This window comes from Chroicocephalus ridibundus, chromosome 8 (assembly GCF_963924245.1).
Source record: "Chroicocephalus ridibundus chromosome 8, bChrRid1.1, whole genome shotgun sequence".
In the NCBI taxonomy this organism is placed as follows: Eukaryota; Metazoa; Chordata; class Aves; order Charadriiformes; family Laridae; genus Chroicocephalus; species Chroicocephalus ridibundus.
This window is the reverse complement of record NC_086291.1, coordinates 40,263,370-40,281,278: the sequence shown is the minus strand read 5'-3', so window position 1 is coordinate 40,281,278 and position 17,909 is coordinate 40,263,370. Positions and strand designations below refer to the sequence as shown.

At 64.6% G+C, this 17,909-nt stretch overlaps 3 protein-coding genes across 4 annotated transcripts; 1 reads left to right on the top strand and 2 right to left on the bottom strand.

Annotated features, from left to right (window-relative positions):
• The first annotated feature begins 918 nt into the window (after window positions 1–918).
• On the top strand, window positions 919–5,141 carry STUB1 (STIP1 homology and U-box containing protein 1). The gene is made up of 7 exons (XM_063344622.1): window positions 919–1,200; window positions 2,138–2,336; window positions 2,451–2,616; window positions 2,799–2,889; window positions 3,455–3,511; window positions 3,699–3,815; window positions 4,204–5,141. The coding sequence occupies exons 1-7, from the start codon at window positions 1,015–1,017 to the stop codon at window positions 4,327–4,329; spliced, it is 942 nt and encodes a 313-aa protein (XP_063200692.1). The 5' UTR covers window positions 919–1,014; the 3' UTR covers window positions 4,330–5,141.
• Window positions 5,142–5,162: 21 nt separating this feature from the next.
• Window positions 5,163–7,438, bottom strand: JMJD8 (jumonji domain containing 8). Of its 2 annotated transcripts, none has more exons than XM_063344624.1 (9): window positions 7,292–7,438; window positions 7,036–7,170; window positions 6,825–6,873; window positions 6,612–6,708; window positions 6,436–6,504; window positions 6,227–6,346; window positions 6,066–6,133; window positions 5,780–5,914; window positions 5,163–5,665 (listed from the first exon to the last, which is right to left on the bottom strand). In XM_063344624.1, exons 1-9 carry the CDS (start codon window positions 7,378–7,380, stop codon window positions 5,585–5,587), a joined length of 843 nt encoding a protein of 280 aa, XP_063200694.1. In that variant the 5' UTR covers window positions 7,381–7,438; the 3' UTR covers window positions 5,163–5,584. The 2 variants fall into 2 exon arrangements, with proteins under 2 accessions (XP_063200694.1, XP_063200695.1); XM_063344625.1 differs by having other exon boundaries at window positions 7,087–7,170.
• A 187-nt stretch (window positions 7,439–7,625) lies between these two features.
• Window positions 7,626–15,413, bottom strand: WDR24 (WD repeat domain 24). The gene is made up of 10 exons (XM_063344719.1): window positions 15,282–15,413; window positions 13,463–14,434; window positions 12,967–13,144; window positions 11,442–12,117; window positions 11,004–11,119; window positions 9,849–9,970; window positions 9,423–9,527; window positions 8,987–9,324; window positions 8,196–8,380; window positions 7,626–8,026 (listed from the first exon to the last, which is right to left on the bottom strand). Exons 2-10 carry the CDS (start codon window positions 13,941–13,943, stop codon window positions 7,858–7,860), a joined length of 2,370 nt encoding a protein of 789 aa, XP_063200789.1. The 5' UTR covers window positions 13,944–14,434; window positions 15,282–15,413; the 3' UTR covers window positions 7,626–7,857.
• Between the last annotated feature and the right edge of the window lie 2,496 nt (window positions 15,414–17,909).

The following is a 17,909-nucleotide window of genomic DNA, read 5'->3' as shown; positions in this document are numbered from 1 at the left end:
GCCCCCGCCGCCCCCAGCCCCACAAGCTCCAGTGCACCTTCCTCTGGCCCTACCCAGCCCCCCCCCGACCCCATCCCTCTGCACCCTCCCCTTCACCCCCAATCCCTCCCCATCCACCCCCACACCCCCTATACAGACCCCCCCCCCCAACACCCACTCACTCTCCTTCACCCCCCCATCCCTCTGTACCCCCCACCCCTCCTTCCAGCCCCCCACACCTGCACCCCCCAACTCTCTATTCAGTTCCCCCCCCATGCAGCTTCTCTTAGCCCCCATTAGACGTCACATCCCCTGTACCCCCACCCCCACCATCAAGCCCAATCCCCCCCCCCCGCCCCCGTACCCCTACCCCCCATCCAGCCTCCCCCCCATCCAGCCTCCCCCCAATCCAGCCCCCCTCCCGCCCCGCACCCCTCTGCACCTCCCTCCCCATCAAATCCCACACCCCCCCGGACCCGCAAACCCCATCCAGCCCCCAGAACCCTCCATTCATTCCCCCCCCCCCCCGCACCCCACAACCCTCAAGTCAGTCCGCACACCACCCATCGAGCCCCCCCCCCCCCCCAGCCCCGACCCCATCAAATCCCACACACACCCCCGTACACCCTCCCAACCCCCTATTCAGTCCCAAAACCTCATCCAGCCCCCCCCACCCCGCACCCCACAACCCTCTGTTCAGTCCCACCCCCCCCATCCAGCCCCCCCCCCCGCACAACCCCCAGCCAGCCCCCCCATTCATTACTACAAACCGCAACCTTGGCCCCGCCCCTTCCTCACATAGCCACGCCCCCTCTCTCTTAGCCCCCGCCCACTGTCCCCGCCCCCGCGCCCTAGGCCCCGCCCCTCCTCTCCTCAGCCCCCGCCCATTGGCCCCGCCCCGCGCCTGGCCCCGCCCCCGCGTCGGCCCGGCCCCGGAAGCGGCGGCGGCGGCGGTGGCGGCTGTCGCAGTGCGCGGCCGGAGCCAGCGGAGCCGCCGGCCCCAACGGGCCGGGCCGGGCCGGGCCGGGCGGCGCCATGAAGGGGAAGGAGGAGCGGGAGGGAGGCGCGGCGGGGGCCGGGGCGGCGGGAGCGGGCGCGGGGGGAGCGGGGGGCGGCAGCCCCGAGAAGAGCCACAGCGCGCAGGAGCACAAGGAGCAGGGAAACCGGCTCTTCGGCGGCCGCAAGTACCCCGAGGCCGCCGCCTGCTACGGCCGCGCCATCGTGAGTCCTGACGGCACCCCCATCGCGGGCTGGGACCGACGTCCGGGACGGGATCCCCCCCAGGACGGGACCCGCAGGGCCTGGCCTGGATCCTCCCCCCGGGACGGGACCCCACGGGCCTGGCCTGGATCATCCCCCCGGGACGGGACCCCCCCCCCCCTCCCCGGGCCAGGTCTGGATCTTCCCCCCGGGACCGTTTTCCCCCCGGGCATGGATCCCTCTCCCTGGGCCCAGCCTCCCCCTGCGCCTGGCCCTGACACCCCCGGGACGGGATCCCCTGGCCTGGACACCGACCCCCCCCGGGCCTGCACCCCAGCTCTGGGTCTGCCCTGGTTTCCCCCCACCCCCACCCCGGGATGGGACATCCCCGGGCCTCGAGCACCACCCCCAGGTCTGATCTGGACCCCCCCAGGACAGGACCCCCTGGCCTAGACCACCGCCCCCAGGCCTAGATCTCCTCCCTGGGCCTGGAACCCCCTCCCGGCCTGGACCCACCCCCCTTGGCCTGGCCTGGACCTGGCCCTGGCCTCCTCCCTGGGTTTGGACACCCCCCAGCCAGCCCTGTCACAGCACCAGGCCCCGAGCTGCCCCCCTCTTGTGCTGTATTCATCCCCCTAGAGTGTCCCCAGCCTGTGTCTGTCCCCCACCACCCCCCCAGGACCTTGGTAGGGCAGACCCACGCTGGGGTGGAGGGCTCCAGCCCTCCCCCAGGCAGGGCATGGTGCTGGGGGGGCTGCCCCATGGAGACTGGCTTGTCCCCAGTCTGTCCCAGCGACTCCCCACAGGCTGCAAGCCCAAGCCGGCACTCCTGGCTCCCACTAGGGTGACAGCATTGCGCAGCTGGCTCACCTTGTTGTTGTCACCCCCTTGTCACCGCGCCTCATCCCCGCGGCGGGGGAGCCGGGCGGTTGCCGTTCACCAAGGTCTCGCCTTGCAGAACCGCAACCCCTTGGTGGCCGTCTACTACACCAACCGAGCCCTCTGCTACCTGAAGATGCAGCAGCACGACAAGGCGCTGGCGGACTGCAAGCGCGCCCTGGAGCTGGATGGCCAGTCAGTGAAGGCTCATTTCTTCCTGGGCCAGTGCCAGATGGAGATGGAGAATTACGACGAGGCCATCGCCAACCTGCAGAGAGGTGAGCGGGGGCACGGTGACAGCGGTCCCCCACCCCCTGCCCATCCACCAGGAAGGGAATCAGGGACCGGGGAGAAGGAAGGAGGTGCTCTGAGCTGCCCTTTCTCTTCCCCAGCCTACAACCTTGCCAAGGAGCAGCGGCTGAATTTTGGGGACGATATCCCCAGCGCACTGCGCATCGCCAAGAAGAAACGCTGGAACAGCATCGAGGAGAAGCGCATCAACCAGGAGAACGAGCTGCACTCCTACCTGACCAAGCTGATCATGGCAGAGAAGGAGAGGTAACGTGGGGTGGTGGCAGTGGCGCCCATAAAGACTTTTTGTTAGTGCCACCAAAGCTGTCACAGCTCTGCACGGTGCCTCTGCCTTCCTGGAGGTGCAGGCAGAGCCCCGCAGCCGGGACGGCGGCAGCAGGGAAGGGAGCGTTAGCGTCCCTCCATCCGATCTTCCCGCTCTGTCCCAGGGAGCTGGCCGAGTGCCGAAAGACTCAGCAGGAAGAAAACACGGACGAGAGCCGGAGCCGAGTTCAGCTGGCCAGCATCGAGGCAAAACACGTGAGCCAGGGGGGGGCCGGGAGGGCTTACGGAGGCTGGGAGATGAGCCGGGGCTTCCACATCCCATACGCACCCCCATGTACTGCTGCAGCTGTGCAGGCAAAAGCCAGGAGCCCCCCGTGGCAGAGCACGGCTTCTCAGCCTTCGTTTTGTGGCTGGAGCTGCTGTTGCAGGGCTTTTGTGTCCCCTCGTGACAACTGTCCCTGCTCTGTCACCCTCTTGTCCCGGCCCGGCAGTCGTGACGCTGTTTGTGCTCCCCCAGCTGCTCTGTACCTGTTGGTCTCTGAGGGCCTCTCGGCTGCATGTGGGTCTGGGTGCTGGGGACTAATCCCGGGATAAAAATAGCCCCACAAAGGAAGGTTATTTTTAAGCTGGATCACTCCTGCCACGCGGTTCAGCCTGGAGCCGGCCGGGGGCCGTGAAGGCTGAGGGGCCACTGAGGACCTGCCACCTCGTCTCTGCCTGCCGCAGCACCCGTGGGGCAGGAGGCTTCGGGGCTGTCTCCCTGGGGACCTGTAGCCCCCGTCCACCTGGGTCCCCTCCTCCTCAAGTCCTCCTCTTTCAGGACAAGTACCTGGCGGACATGGACGAGCTCTTCTCTCAAGTGGATGAGAAGAGGAAGGTGAGTGTGACCTACTGTGCACTCCCGTCTCTCCTCATCCCGAGCTTCTCCCCATAAACCCGGTTTAATCCATGCTCTTCCGTCTTCCCCGCTCCCCACTCTGAGCCAGTGCCACCTCCCAGCCTTATTTTCTTGCTGCTGGGCTCTCCCAGCCCCTCTTGACCCAGCTCTGCTTCTCTCGAGCCAGAAGCGGGACATCCCTGACTACCTGTGCGGGAAGATCAGTTTCGAGCTGATGAGGGAGCCCTGCATCACACCCAGCGGCATCACCTACGACAGGAAGGACATCGAGGAACATCTCCAGGTACCAGCAGGCTTGGGGACAGCGGGGGGCTTCCCAGGACCTTGCCCAGAGTCCTCCCGCCTGGCCGTGAAGGCAGCTGCCTGCCCAAAAAGCCTCCTTGGGTTTGGTCCCAGGAACCTGCCCGGGCAGCTCCCTGCAGGCGCTGCCTGACGTGGAGGCGGCTGGTGGCAGCGGGGGGAGCTTGTGCATTGACCCGCTCTCATCCTGCTGGCTGGCACCTTCGGGGGGGACACTGTCCCTCCGCACCGCTCTTTTCCCACCCCGGCAGACACATGGATGCCTGGCTGCTGTGCCGGCGCGGCGCTGGCCTTGTGGCTACCTGCCTGTGCCCCGGGGCTGAGGCCGGGCGCGTGGAGTAACCGGTTCGGGGCTGTCTCCTCCCTTGCAGCGCGTGGGTCATTTCGATCCGGTGACGCGGAGTCCCCTGACCCAGGACCAGCTCATCCCCAACCTCGCCATGAAGGAGGTGATAGACGCGTTCATCTCGGAGAACGGCTGGGTGGAGGATTACTGAAGGGCCAAGGGGACAATGCTGGGCCCGCCCAGGCCACCCCCACCCCCCCCATCCCCAGCTCCACTGGCCACGGATGGCTCTCGCTGGGCTGGCGCCATGCCTTACTCGCTCTCTGGCTGTTCCACCTCCGCTCCGGGTGCTCGGCGGCAGCGCTGGGCGAGGGCGCGTCACCATCTCCCCTTCCCGAGGAACCGCAGCGGCCGGGTGGGCACGAAGCCACCCCGGGCTCCCCTCTCCACCAGCTCCTCACAGACCACGGCACTTGGAGGAAGACCTGCCCGGCCCTTTGGAGAAGGCTGGCTCCTCGCAGGGGCCTCAAAGGTCACCCCAACGTCTTCATCGCCCAGAGAACGGGGTGCCCCCTCGGCTACAGCGGCTGATAATCCCCAAAGATCCCATCCTGCTCCGGGGAGGTGAGCTCGCCCGGATGAGTGCCTGGCGCTGGTTTGGCCCAGTCCCCTCCCCATGTACATAGTTGTGTCCTTGTCCTTCCACTGCCTGCCTGGCTGGGGTCGGGTCCTCCTCGCTCCTGTAAATAGCCACTCGCCAGAGTGGGAGACCGATGTTCCCACTGCAGATGCCGATCCACCCTCCGGCTTTTCCTTGGAAACTGCTGCCCCCGGGGGCTGGAAGGGGCTGGCTTGCGCGTCCCCTCGCCCACTGGGACCGTGGTTCCCTGCAAACAACCGCCCAGGTTAAAGTTCTTGTTCCTTTTAATGAATTCCCTTTAAAAAAGAAAAAAAACAACCGACGGCTCCACGGCCGACCGCGACTCCAGCGTTTTGGTCGGCCATCAGCCTGCCTGGCTTTTGAGCGCCCTCTGGAAGTTTGCCAATGTTGATTTTAAAAAAAAAAAAATAATAAATATATATATAAAAATAATAAAAAAAAATTTCAGCAATAAATGCGGAAAAGGAGCTGGAGTATTTCGCGGCGGCGATCTCCGCACCGGGCAGGCCATGTCCTGGCTTGGGAATAGGTGCTATTCCACGAGGAGCATGTTTGCCTGTGTGCCGGTGGTGGCAGGGATAGAGGAACGCACCAGGAACTATGGCAGAACGATTTTAATCCAAAGGGGAGGGAAAAGACCGGTAAAAAAAAAAAACAAAAAAAACCCAGAACTTCTTCAGGCACTTGGTCCCGACACCAGTAAGTTGAGTGGGCAAATCTGGCGCTGCCCTTCCCCGGCGGCGACAGGAGCCGGAGCTGCCACCTCGGCCGGGACGATGGTGACACGTCCTCGTCCTTCCCGGCTCTACCCCAGGAAGGTGGAGATGAAGACGCTGGTGTCCAGGTTGAGCGTGGCGTGCCACCAGCGGTCGGGAAAGTACAGGACCTGTCGGGAGAGCGCAGGGAGGGGGGTGGCCTGGGGGCTCCAGGGACTCGGTGTCCCCTGCGCCCTCCCGAGGGGAGTGGAGAACCGGGGTGACGCGGGCCAGGCCAGCCTCACCTCGCCGGGGCGGAGGGTGCACTCCAGCGGGCGCTGAGCCGGCGGCAGCGCGGGGTACGTGCGGTGGAGCCAGGCCAGCGTCGTCTCGTTGGGGTGGAAATGGGGCGTTTTATCCGGTGGGTACAGAAACCAGCGCTGGAAAACACCGGGGGGGGGACACACACACAACACACCCCCATTTCCCCTTGGGCTCAGCCCCAGGGGGGCTCCCCCATGTTTGGGGGATGCCTGTTGGGATCTTTTTTGTCAGCCCGTGTCCCCCCCCACCCAAAGGCTCCATTCTCACCTTCCTGCCAAAGATCACCTCGGAGTAACCGGGGCCGTGCCAGTGGAAGGGAACACCAGAGCCAGAGCCTGTGGTGGGAGTCGGGGCAGGGTGGAGGGAAACACTGAGGAGATGCCCCCCCCAAAACTTCCCCCGACACCGAGCTCACCGCCGGCACCCACCTGCGATCCCAAAGCTGTAGGCAGGGCTGGTGCCCGGAATGCGGAACGGGGGGGGCACGTACTGCTGGAAGAGGGAACCCCACTCGGTGAAGTTGTTGTCCCCGAAAAAGTAGAGAGTGTCTGGGGAGAGGGGGAGGAAGATGAGGACGGTGACACCGGCGAGGAGCCGGGGGGTTACTGAACGTGGGGAGGGGGTCGGTTGTACCCACCGCTGCCCAGCCGGGCTGGATCCTGCGGCTTCAGCAGCTGCTCCACGTACTCCTGGAAGGGCACGTCCACTGCGGGCAGGGGAGAGCTCGGGGGACCGTGCTGGTACCCCGGGGCAGGCCCTCCTGGTACCCCCGGGGGGGGTGGTAGAGAGCCCGGCCCCCCCCCACAGCCTCACCTTTGCGGTAGGAGTAGGTGTTGGCCGTGCTGAGCCGCACCGGGAGGGCCCCGAAGGCCGCCAGCAGCTTCTCCCGGGTGCAGAGGGCACGGAAGGCCTGGGGGAGGGGGGAACACAGGGGAGCGAGACCGGGATGCAGCCGCCGCTGCTGCCGGGACCCCGGTGTGCGCCCCCCACGCCGGCCCCGGCCCCGGTCCCCATCCCGGCACTCACCGAGTTGTCCGTGAATCCGCGGAGGATGACCGGGCGGGAGAAGGCGAACCTGGAGGGGATGGAGCACTGCACCGGGATCCCGCACCAGGACCGGCCCCAACCCACCCCCGGGGCACCGGGACCGGCCCCAACCGTCCCCCCCACCTCCCGGGGCCTGCCCCGCTAATCCCCCAGGGTACCGGGCACTGTCCGTGACCCTCCCTGCCCCTACCCCCGGTTCCGGTGCCTGCCCGTCCCGCCCCGGGGCAGCGGCCGCCCGTACCGCTGCAGGAAGAGAGAGTAGGTGAGGGAAGCGTCGGCCCGCTCCACGGTGCACCGCTCCTCCTCCGGCACCGAGCCCGCCAGCCTGCAACGGGAGGCTCCGCTCGCCACCGGCACCGGGGACCGGCACCGGGGACCGGCACCGGGGACCGGCACCGGGGACCGGCACCGGGGACCGGCACCGGCTCCCCCGTCCCCGTCCTTACCATCCGCCGCCCGGCGGGTCGGCGCAGGCAGCGGGCCGGGCCCAGGTCAGCGGCAGCAGCAGGGAGAGCAGCCGCCGCGCGGCCGCCATGGAGGAGCGGGACCGGCGCCAGCACCGGAGCCGCCGGCGGACTATGCTTCCCGTCAGCCACCGCGGCACGCAAGAACGTAGCGCGCTGCCATTGGCTGAGCGCGGCGCTACGGATGCCGGCGGGGGCCACGCTTAAAGGGGCTACGCCTTAAAGCGGCCGCTGGGTGGTGGGGCCCACAGCCTGCCGGGGCGCCGTGGGGCACGGACCCCTGGGCACGGAGGGGGCCAGGAGCGGGCCCCCCCCAGGGGTCCGAGGAGGCAGGTTAAGCAGGTAAAGCAACGACAAGAGGCAGGGCTCAGTTTAGCTGCTCCGTTTTGTTTTAATCCAGTACAAAAGGGCTGGGCAGGGGACTGGGGGGGCACGCAGGAGCCCCCTATTTACACAAAAATAAATACAGGGAGGGAGGTGTGGGGAGGGCAGGCAGGCAGGAGGCCCTGCTCGCCCTGCCCGCCCCCACCTGGCTGCCGTCCCGGGGCTCAGGTGTACTCGCAGAGGTGGCCGCAGCCGGCGGGGCAGTGGGAGCTGGTCTCCAGCCACTTCATGATGTGCTGGAGGTGGCCACCGTGGCTACAGCCCTGGCACCAGACGAAGAGCCCCTTCACGACGTGGTGACAGACGGCACACATGCTGGCACACTGCCGACACCTGCGCGGGAGAGAAGGGGGTGAGTACGAGAGCCCTTGGAGGGGGCAACGAGGGGGGATAAGGGGGGCCACCAACCCCCCCGCCCTGCCCCTGCAGCCCCTCTGGGCCTCCCCTTGGTGACCAGAACGCGGTCCCCGCCCCACCTCCCTGCCCGCAGCACTGCCCTCACCGGTCGCAGATCCAGCCCCGGTTGCTCATGGGCCGCTTGCAGTTGCTGCAGTTGACGTGGAGGGTGGTGGAAGCCTGGTTGAGGCAGTTGATGGCGCGGCACGTGCTCAGCTTGATCACCTCGTTGGAGATGTTCCAGAGCTGGAAGCGCTGCAGCAGGTCGATGTAGGACGTGTACCAGTGCTCCTGGGGACGGGCACAGACAGCTGAGCCTCCATGCACCACCCCCCAAAATCCCCTCTGGGATCCTAGCCCTGCATCCCAAAGGCGAGATATCCCTGCAGCAAGGGGAACTGCTCTGCGGGGCTGGGGAAGAGGTGTCCTTCCCCAGATCAACAGGCCAGGGCCACTTCCCCACCGTGGCACTGCAGACACCACCTCGGTTCCCTGCTGGGACTGGTGGTAGGGCAGCCAGCTGGGTACTGGGGGTCCTGGAGCTGCCCTACCCCCCTGCCCCGGGTTAGAGCGAGCCTGGCAGGGGCTGGAGGAGCGGAGAAGCACCCAGAGCCCAGGTGGGATCTCATCATGTTGGGACACACCACCTCTGGGTCCCACCAAGGTGTCCTCCTGCATCTTCTAGTCTCCTCTGGAGATATTCCAACCCACCTGGATTCGTTCCTGTCCAACCTGCTCGGGGTGACCCTGCTTTGGCAGGGGGTTGGACTGGATGATCTCCAAAGGTTCCTTCCAACCCCTACAATTCTGTGATTCTGTGATCTCATGGGGTTGAGCCCAGCCCCAAAGGGAGGGTTCAGTTCCTACGCAGCCAGGAAGGGGCTTCCCGGGGTCTACCTGGGTCTGCTCGTCAATCTCCTTGCGGATGCGGTCTCCCAGCACGATGAGGACAGACACAGCTGTCTGCACGTCTCCCTGCTCGGCGTAGAAGAGGAGCGTGTCCCGCACGATGGGATTGAAGAAGTCGGAGGGCAGGCGGTTCTCATAGAGCGAGTGGGAGATGGAGATGAGGGAGAAGGACTCCACGGGCGTCAGTGACACCGTCTCTGCCTCGTTGCCGCTGACATGAGGGGAGTCAGCCTTTTCTTGCAGGTGGTCCAAGGCCGATGGGTTGTCCACAATTTCGTGGCGCAGGGGGAAGGCTTCTTGGGGAAGGCTGTATTCCTGCTCCTCAGCTGTGGGGAGAGATCAGGAACGAGTCGGGAAGGCCAGGAGAAAATCCAGCTGCACGTCTGGGACAGCCAACACCTCCCAGCACCGACCGTGCACTCACCGTGCGGGTTCTCGTGATCCATCATGTACAGATCATCCTCATCTGCTTCCACGTCTCCCAGCAGATAGTCCGCAGGGACGTCGCTGCCCTCTGTCTCCTCGTTGTCTGTGTGCGCAGGGAGAGAGAAATCAGCTCATCCCCCTCAGTTGCATCCGCATCCCCCATCCCCTGCCCCCGCATGCCAGGCTGTGTCCAAGTGGCTCAGCTCCCCACCGCAGTCACATTCCTGGCACCCACAGCCACCACTGTGGGGGTCATGGGGGCAAAGTGTCCTTTTGCAACACCGTGAGGCTCAGCGTGCTTCACCGGGGGGGCTGCACCCCAATTTACAGGATAAATTGACCAGTTTATCCCATATCAGGGCCATCTACAGGTGAGGAGGGGAGAGGCACAGGACTGGGACTCTGCTGGCCCCAAAAACGTTACCCTCGTTGTTGATCAGGGTGGAGGAGGAATCCATGAGGATGTTTTCCGTGCGGCTTTCTCCTTTGCTGCGGTCCAGTCTCGACTCGCTGCCCAGCCCAGAGGGGATGTCCTTCAGGTTAAAGCTGGGAAAGAAGCCAAGTTTAATAGTCACAGAAGTTTACAGCTTCCTTTCTAGCCAGCAAACAGTCTCCAGTTGCGATTGGAACGGTGAAACACAAGCCGTGGCCATTTCCCCAAGAAAGTCAGCTGTCCCCACATTGTAACTTAAGACACGTTGCGATTGTTAACACAGTCCTTTCTCCAAGCCTGGCGTCTCTGCGCACATACCGCAAAGGTCTCCCCTAAAGGATTTCAGAGCTGAGCGTGAGGCTGTTGACTCCATCCCTTAATACCTACCTTCACCTCAGAGGCAGGCAAACAGGAGCTGCCCTGCCACAAGGTGCTCTGCTGTTTGTTATGCACCACCGCTCTCAGGCTTCATCGAGACAGAGGAGGAAGGGAAGGGGGTTGAAGCAGAGCCCAGCTCTTCAGCTTGCTGCCTGCAGTTTCAGTCTGCGTCAGACAGTGACCCGCCTGGATGCAGAGCTCGGTCAAGGAGAGCATTTTGTTTGATGTTAATCGAGTCTTTGCCGCTCACCCTGGGAACCTGGCCCTGCGAGGTCTGACAGCTAATTTGGAGTCCTCAGCCCTCACTTTTATATGTCATTGAAAAGAGGAAAAACAAGTTTTCCTGCTTCATCAGCTCACGATGGGGCTGTCTCTGCGGCAAGCTGCTTGCAGAGCTTCGTTGTCCTCTCCTTTTCAAAGGCAGAAGACTTCTCCACACCAGCAGCAAGACAGGGGTTCTCCATCCCCAGCCCTCTGTCACAGTTGCTAACTAAATAACCACAAAGACGGTACCAACCCCGCCACAGCTTCAAACTTCGTTTTGAAGAGGGAAGGGAGCAGCGTACAAGCCTGCGCGGCTCAAGGCCAGGCCGGCCGCTCGCTTCTCACACCCACATGGAAAATGGCTGCGTTTAAACGATGCCAACCAGCACCCCAGCGTGGAGAGCCATCCCTGCTCCAAGCCCAGCAGAAGAGCTGTCTCCGCACTCCCGCTCACGGAGCCACCCCAGCCATCGCGTCACTGGCTGCGGCTCCGGCACCCCTTACCTGTTCATGAGTGGGAGGGTGGTGCTGCCTTTCCCCATGCTGTGGTTGAGGTTGGTGGAGGACACGGTGCCCAGGCTGGAATAGATAATCCGCAGCATCGTCCACGTTTGAGCCACCTACGCGAGAGACAGCCACGGTCAGACCTCCTCAGGCTAAAAAACCAGGCCCCGTGCAGCCACGTGCCTGACCACAGTCTCCCATCATCTAGAGACCATCTAGAATCCAGAGAGCTGCGCAGGCTCTCAGGGGGGTCAGGTTTCTGGGCAACGATCTGTGCTTGTTTTAGGCAACAGTGATATGGGTTTGGTGCCAGGACAAGGTACACCTTCGGGGGACAGCTGGATGGAAAGCTGCCATCCAGCTAGGCTGACGGGCCTCATCCTGACAGCACCTTTCAACCTCAGCACCTGTACCGAGAATCTCCAGCCTAGGTCTCACCTGGTTGCGGTCCAAGCCCTTGGCTACCTTGGCGTTGTGGTCGCAGAGCTCGGCCAGGGGCCTGCCAGCCAGCGCGTACTGCTTGGCGGTGTGCACGAACCAGTCCATGCTGCCGCTCTCCACGTCCGTCTCGAAGACGCTGAGGGCGCTGGAGGAGGAGATGTACTCAAACTGCTCTGTGGGGTCCAGCTTGCGCTTGAAGAAGATGGGGTGACGCCGGTCCCCGATGTAGGGCTTGCGGTTGGAGTCAGAGGAGATGAGGCTCTCTTTGGCAGCGAAGGCCAGGTCTCCGTAGAGGCTGTAGCACAGCCCCTCGGGGTTGGCCCGGTCGATGGGCTGGCTGGCGTCCTTGAAAATGTGCTGGTACAGGGTACTGTCTTTGGAACCCGACAGGAGGAAATAAGGGTCATGGAGGTGACGCCACACGATGCCTGTGGTGACGTCCTTGTGCTCCTCGAACATGGCGGAAGGGATGAAGGGACGCCGAACGTCCCAGACATAGATGTTGTGGTCCACCATCATGGAGCAGGTGGCGATGTGGTGCTTGCACTCCGGGCGCCACTTCACCCGGGCCACCGAGGCGATGGTCTGCACGCAGTAGATCTCCTTCGCCCGCGTGGTGTTCATGTCCCACACCTTCACCATCTTATCCCGGCCGCCTGTTGCCAGCCAGCCCCTGGGAGAAGGATGGAGGAAGACGGTGAGACACCAGTTTGGGCCAGGATCCACGCCCGTTCGCCTCTCCTTTCCCAACCTGGCACAGAAACACTCACAACATGGATGTGACCACATCCATGGCAAGGGGAAGCAGCCGGGCTGTAATCACGTCCTCCCACACACTACCCTAACACCTCCACTCTCCAGTAACCGGGTCAGGCAACACCCCTCCTTCCCACTCTTGTTTAAGGCCCAGTGTCTTTACAGCCACACTCATCCGAAGGGCTCCCAGCCAGACCAGTTGCCCCACTTCCGCTTTCCGCTTGCTGGGGAGAGAGAGGAAAAATGCTGGTTTAAACATATTTCAGTGCCTCTCATGAGGAGTCAGAGCGCTGCCTGGCAGGGAGCGAGGAAGGAGTGGCGGCACAGGGACCTACACAGCACAACAACTGTTTACAGACGCACCCCAGCTGCCCCCAGGGAAAGGCAGGAGGAAAACGTGATCAAACACAAGCAGCCATGTCCCAGAGCAGCCACCCTGCACCCTCCCCGAGAAGAACACTGGAGCAAGAGGCCGCCCTGACACAGTGGGCAAGACAGCAGCTTGCTGTACCCCCCCCCCATTAGCAATCCAGTGCCTCAGAAACCCTCAATTGGTCAAAAAACAAAACCAAAACATCCCAACTCACCCCCAAATCCTCAAAGCAATAATTGCTCCCATCTTCCAGCAACAGCCCAGCCCCTGACACAAGGGGCCAGGGTATCACAGACCCTGCTCTCATCCCCCAAAAGGTCCCAACCCCATTTTTAGGGCCTCCCTTGTCTCTACCAAGGCCAGGCAGCTGACAGGGTCCGGCACCGCACACACCTGTCCTCCGGGTGCCAGTCACAGCAGAAGACAGGCCCGTTGTGGGCCGTGAACATCCTCTCGTAGCGGTCCGGCCGACGGATGTCCCACAGCTGCACATTCCCATTCTCAAAGGTGGCAGCGAAGGTGAAGTAGTCCCTGATGCTGAACTGGACATCACGCACGCTCTCCGACTGGCCTGAGTGGGGACAGAAGTTGAGATTTGGTAGGAGAGAACTCCAACAAAGATAAAAACCCCACTGGAAGAGCTATGGGGGCCATCAGGCCAGCAAGAAGGGGAAACGGAGAGCGATGTGGCCACCTTCCACCTCCCATGCTGAGCCAGCCTGCTGCCGAGTGGCAAAAAAAAGCACCAAAACACCTCTCAGCTCCCTCCCTGCCTGCTCCAGACATCCTGCCTTGATGAAACCCTCCTCCTGGGCACGGGGAAAGGGCAAAGCCCCCAACCTCTGCCTCTCACTGGGACAGGGGGACAAGAAACAGCCCACATTCCTACCAGAGAAGGTGCTGACAGAGTCCTTCTTGCGCAGGTCAAAGCATTTCATGTAGCCATCCTGGGAGCCACTGAGGAGCATGTAGACCTCAGTGGGGTGGAAGCAGACCTTGTTGACGGTGCGCTTGTGCTCGGTGAAGAGCTGGTCCTGCTTGTTGCGGGACGGCTTGCCCAGGTTCCAGGTGACGACCACGCCGTTGGTGGCGGCGGTGGCCAGCAGGTTCTCGTCCATCTGGTGCCAGACCACATCTGCGCAGCTGAAGTTCAAGGAGGGTTTGCGGCCAACGCGGAGGTTCAGCTTCTCCACAAACTGGTCCTCCTCGATGGAGTAGATCTTGAAGATGTTGCGGCCAGCCACCACCACCTGGGCGGCATCACGGCACACGCTGATGGCATTGGCGGGGGCGTCCAGGTGGCAGAACATGGTCCGTCCCGTGAGGGCGTTACCCCCCAGGGCTGTGGTGACCCTGGCCATTTTCTCCATGGCCGTCCTCGGGGCGCACTCCCCTCTCCAGGAGCAGGCTCGGAGGCTCGCGTCCCCGCAGGCTGCATTCACGCTCGCACGGCCGCCCTGCTCCACCTCAGCCAGAGCTGGGAAGGGACAGGCTTGGCTCCCGCAGCTCCTGGCAGGCCCAGGTGGCTTCAACTGCAGCTTTTTGTGGCCACATCAACAGGCTGCGGATGTGAGAGGCTACAGCCTGGTTGCTACCTGCGGTGAGAGATACAGCCCCACGCCGGGCTTCTCCTCCTGCTGCCGTCTGTAAATCCCTCTCAGGGAGTTCTTGAAAATCTTTTCTGGGTTTCTTGTTCCCTCCTCAGTTCAACCCTCTGAGATGCTCCACTGATGACAGCGACGGTGATGCTAGGGAAGGTGGACTACAGCGACGTGGACTGAGGCAAGCAGCGTCTCCAGCAAGAGATTGGGTGAAACGAGGCCACAGTCCTCTCTGCGGGGCACTCCCTGTGTCCCAAGCCCTGCAAACACCACAGGCAGGGGTTCACTCTGCTTCTTTAGTGATGGGGGGGGACAGCAGCTCCCCACGCCAGGCATTGCAGCCCATCCCTGTCCCATGCCAGGGGCTTCCAGCCACCCTGGGGCCAGCATGGCTACCTGGGGGCTGCAGGTTCGCTGAGGGCACCCATAGGCCAGCTCCCCCTGAGCCAGGCCCTCCTACTCCTACACCTTTCCCTCGCCAGGAGCCCCAGCCCCACTCACACCCCACATTCCCCCCACTCCTCAGGGCCCACTCCTAACCCACAGATGCCACAGCGCTCCCTCAGAGCCCCTCAGCCCCACAGGGCCCCCTAAGGGGTCCCTGCTGCCCCTCAGTGCCTCCCAGGGCCCCCCTCAGAGCCCCCTCCCACCCCACAGCCCCCTCAAGGCCCCCTCCCACCCTTCAGGATGCCCTCAGCTCCCCAGAGCCCCCTCCCACCCCATACGCAAAGCTCCCTCAGGGCCCTCTCAGCTTCTCATAGCCTCCTGAGATCCCCCTCCCATCCCATAGCCCCCTCGGGGGCCCCTCCTGCACCTCAAGGCCCCGTCAGAGCCCGCTCCCACCCCATAGCCCCCTCAAGGCCTCCTCCTGCCCCCCAAGGCCTCCCGAGGGCCCCTCTCAGAGCCCACTCCCACGCCACAGCCCCCTCAGAGACCCCTCCCGCCCCTCAGGGCCTCCTCAGAGCCCCTCAGCTCCCCAGGGCGCCCTCAGGACCCCCTCCCACCCCACAGCCCCCTCAGGGCCCATTCCCGCCCCTCAGCCCTCCCTGTCGCTGCCGGCCAGGCCGCCCCCCTTCCGCGGCGGCGGTGCCGGTGCCGGTGCCGTACCCAGTGCCAGTGCAACCCCGCCGGCAGCTCGGGCCCAGCAGGCCCCGCCGGCCGTCGCCGCCGCCACGGAATCGGCCGCCAAGCTCCGCCCCCTTACGCCGCGCCACGCCCCCTTACGCCGCGCCACGCCCCCTTACACCGCCCCGCCGCGCACGCCCCGCCCAGGACACGCCCCCCGTCTGGCCCCGCCCCCCCATGCAAAGCCCCGCCCCCGGCACGGAGCTGGGGAGGGAAATGGGGGTGTACGGTGGGGTATGGGGTGAATTGGGGGTGGAGATGACGGGGGGACGCGGGGTGCAGTGGGGGGGCGATGGGGAAATGGGGGTGTCGGGGGGGGATATGGGGTGAATTGCGGGTGGGATGCCAGGGGGATGTGGGGTGCGGTGGAGGGGGTGCAAAGGGGAAAATGGGGGTGTCAGGGGGGGGATGTGGGGTGAATTGCGGGTGGGGGTGCCGGGGAAATGTGGGGTCCTGGGGGGCATGGGGGTGCAGGGTGAAAATGGGGATGTTGAAGGGAAATATGGGGTGAATTGGGGGGGAGATGATGGGGGGACGTGGGGTGCGTGGGGGGACGTGGGGTGGGGTGCGATGAGGAAATAGGGGTGTCGGGGGTGATATGGGGTGAATTGCGGGTGGGGGTGCCGGGGGAACATGGGGTCCGGGGGGGATGGGGGTGCCCAGGGAACATGGGGGTGTCGGGGGGGGATATGGGGTGAATTGGGGTGGGATGGAGGGTGCCTGGGGGACTTGGGGTGCCAGGGGGACATGAGGTGCATGGGCGGGGTGCGATGGGGAAATGGGGGTGTCAGTGGGGGATATGGGGTGAATTGGGAGTGGGGGTGCTGGGGAAATGCGGGGTCCGGGGGGGAGGGGGTTCAGGGGGAAAATGGGGGTGTCGGGAGGGATATGGAGTCAATTGCGTTTTGGGGTGCTGGGGGGACGTGGGGTGCAGTGGGGGTGTGTGATGGGGAAATGGGGGTGTCAGGGGGGAGATATGGGGTGAATTGCGGGTGGGGGTGCTGGGGAAATGTGGGGTCCGGGGGGGTGTGAGATGGGGATATGGGGTGAATTGGGGTCGGGGTTCCTGGGGGACGTGGGGTGCATGGGCAGGGTGCGACGGGGAAATGGAGGTGTCAGGGGGGGACATGGGGTGCAGTAGGGGGGGTGCGGTGGGGAAAATGGGGGGGTCAGGGGGGATATGGGGTGCATTGGGAGGGGATGCCAGGGAAATGTGGGGTGCAGTATAGGGGGCATGTGATGGGGAAAATGGGGGTGGCAGGGGGATATGGGGTGCGTTGGGGGAGTAAGGATGCACTGGGGGGAAAAGGGGGTGCACTGGGGTGTAGGGATGCACCGGGGGGATGTGAGGGTGCACTGAAGTGTGGGGCTGCCTGGGGGGGTTGGGGGTACCCTGGGGTTTAGGGGTACACGGGGGGGGGTGGCTACACAGGGCTACACTGGGGGGTGGGTGTGCAGGGGGTGGGGGTGCACTGGGGGACATCAGGGGGGCACTGCCATGGGAGAGTGCAGAGGAGGGTATGGGCACACCCCAGCCCCGGGACTGGGGCTGTGCTGGGGCTGCCCATGTGTCGTGGGACCGTGGGGGTGTGCAGGCCTGATGGCACCCCCCCAAATGCTGCTGTCACCTGCAGGGGTCGGGGACCCTCATGTGCCACTGCCCTGCTTGTCCCCAGCCCCTGGCACCCGCATACCACGGGTACTGGTGCGTTTGGGGGTGCAGGCAGCCCCCCACCCTCGCTGTTGCCGTGCCGGGGTGCTCCGTGCCCCAGTGGTGCCACCCTGTCCCACGGCCCCAGCGGCTCCTGGCGCATCCCAAACCCCCTTCCACGGCCAAGAGGGTCCTCGTGCCATTTTGGGGCCAGAAAGGGACGTTTTGGACAAAGGAGGGCACGGAGGCGGCGGGTGGTGCAGCAGTTCCTTCCCGGCCGGTACAAAGGCAAAACAAACCGAAAGCGTGTCTGTGTCTGTGTCCGTGTCCATGTCCGTGTCCGTATCCGTGCCCACGCTCCTCCCGGGGACGTGCGGGCAGCTGGTGTGGCAGTGGGCAATGCCCCGGGGACGGCCACCGAGCCCCCACCCGTGCCAGGTCCCCACGGGCACCCCAGCCCCATGCCTGGCTCGGTTCAGCCCGGGGTGTCCCCCCTGCTTGCCGCTGGCATCGGGACGATGGCTTTCCAGCTGGAAGAGCGGTGGCAGCGTGTCCTGAGGTGCCCCCTCCCGCCGTTGCTCTGTGCCCCCGGTGTCCCCGCAGCAGCTCGGACCTGGCCCTGGTCCCCCGGGATGTCCCATCCCAGCCGGATGGGTCGCTCCTCGGCGTTGGCATCCCGCGGGGAGCAGCATTGCCCCACCGAGCCCACGTAAACCAGGGTGCAGCGGGGTCCCCGGGGTCAGAGGGGATGCTTTGCCGGGAGAGCCTGGCTCCCGGGGTGGGATCCAGATGGGGTGAAGCCATATGGAGAGGCCAAGTGGGGTCTGTCACTTGTCACCGTCCCCCCCTCCCCGGGAACCCCAGGGCCTGCCGTACCACGAGACTGAAGCAAGCGAGCATGCGAGGGCGGCGGGCGGGCAGGCGGAGAAAAACATCCTATTCACCAGGAGAAAGCGCTG

Bases quoted from the DNA above. Each gene is read 5' to 3' on its own strand.
- WDR24 (XM_063344719.1), bottom strand. From the start codon at position 13,943: ATGGAGAAAATGGCCAGGGTCACCACAGCCCTGGGGGGTAACGCCCTC. The intron at 13,145-13,462 runs GTAGGAATGTGG...GTCCCCACTCAG, and splicing joins CTCTGTCAGCACCTTCTCTG to GCCAGTCGGAGAGCGTGCGT. The intron at 9,971-11,003 runs GTAAGGGGTGCC...CTTCTTTCCCAG, and splicing joins ACCCTCCCACTCATGAACAG to CTTTAACCTGAAGGACATCC.
- JMJD8 (XM_063344624.1), bottom strand. From the start codon at position 7,380: ATGGCGGCCGCGCGGCGGCTGCTCTCCCTGCTGCTGCCGCTGACCTGG. The intron at 6,874-7,035 runs GTAGGGGCAGGG...CATCCCCTCCAG, and splicing joins GGCAGGCACCGGAACCGGGG to GTTCGCCTTCTCCCGCCCGG. The intron at 6,134-6,226 runs GTGGGTGCCGGC...CTCCCACCACAG, and splicing joins CTACAGCTTTGGGATCGCAG to GCTCTGGCTCTGGTGTTCCC.
- STUB1 (XM_063344622.1), top strand. From the start codon at position 1,015: ATGAAGGGGAAGGAGGAGCGGGAGGGAGGCGCGGCGGGGGCCGGGGCG. The intron at 1,201-2,137 runs GTGAGTCCTGAC...CTCGCCTTGCAG, and splicing joins CCTGCTACGGCCGCGCCATC to AACCGCAACCCCTTGGTGGC. The intron at 3,512-3,698 runs GTGAGTGTGACC...CTCTCGAGCCAG, and splicing joins AAGTGGATGAGAAGAGGAAG to AAGCGGGACATCCCTGACTA.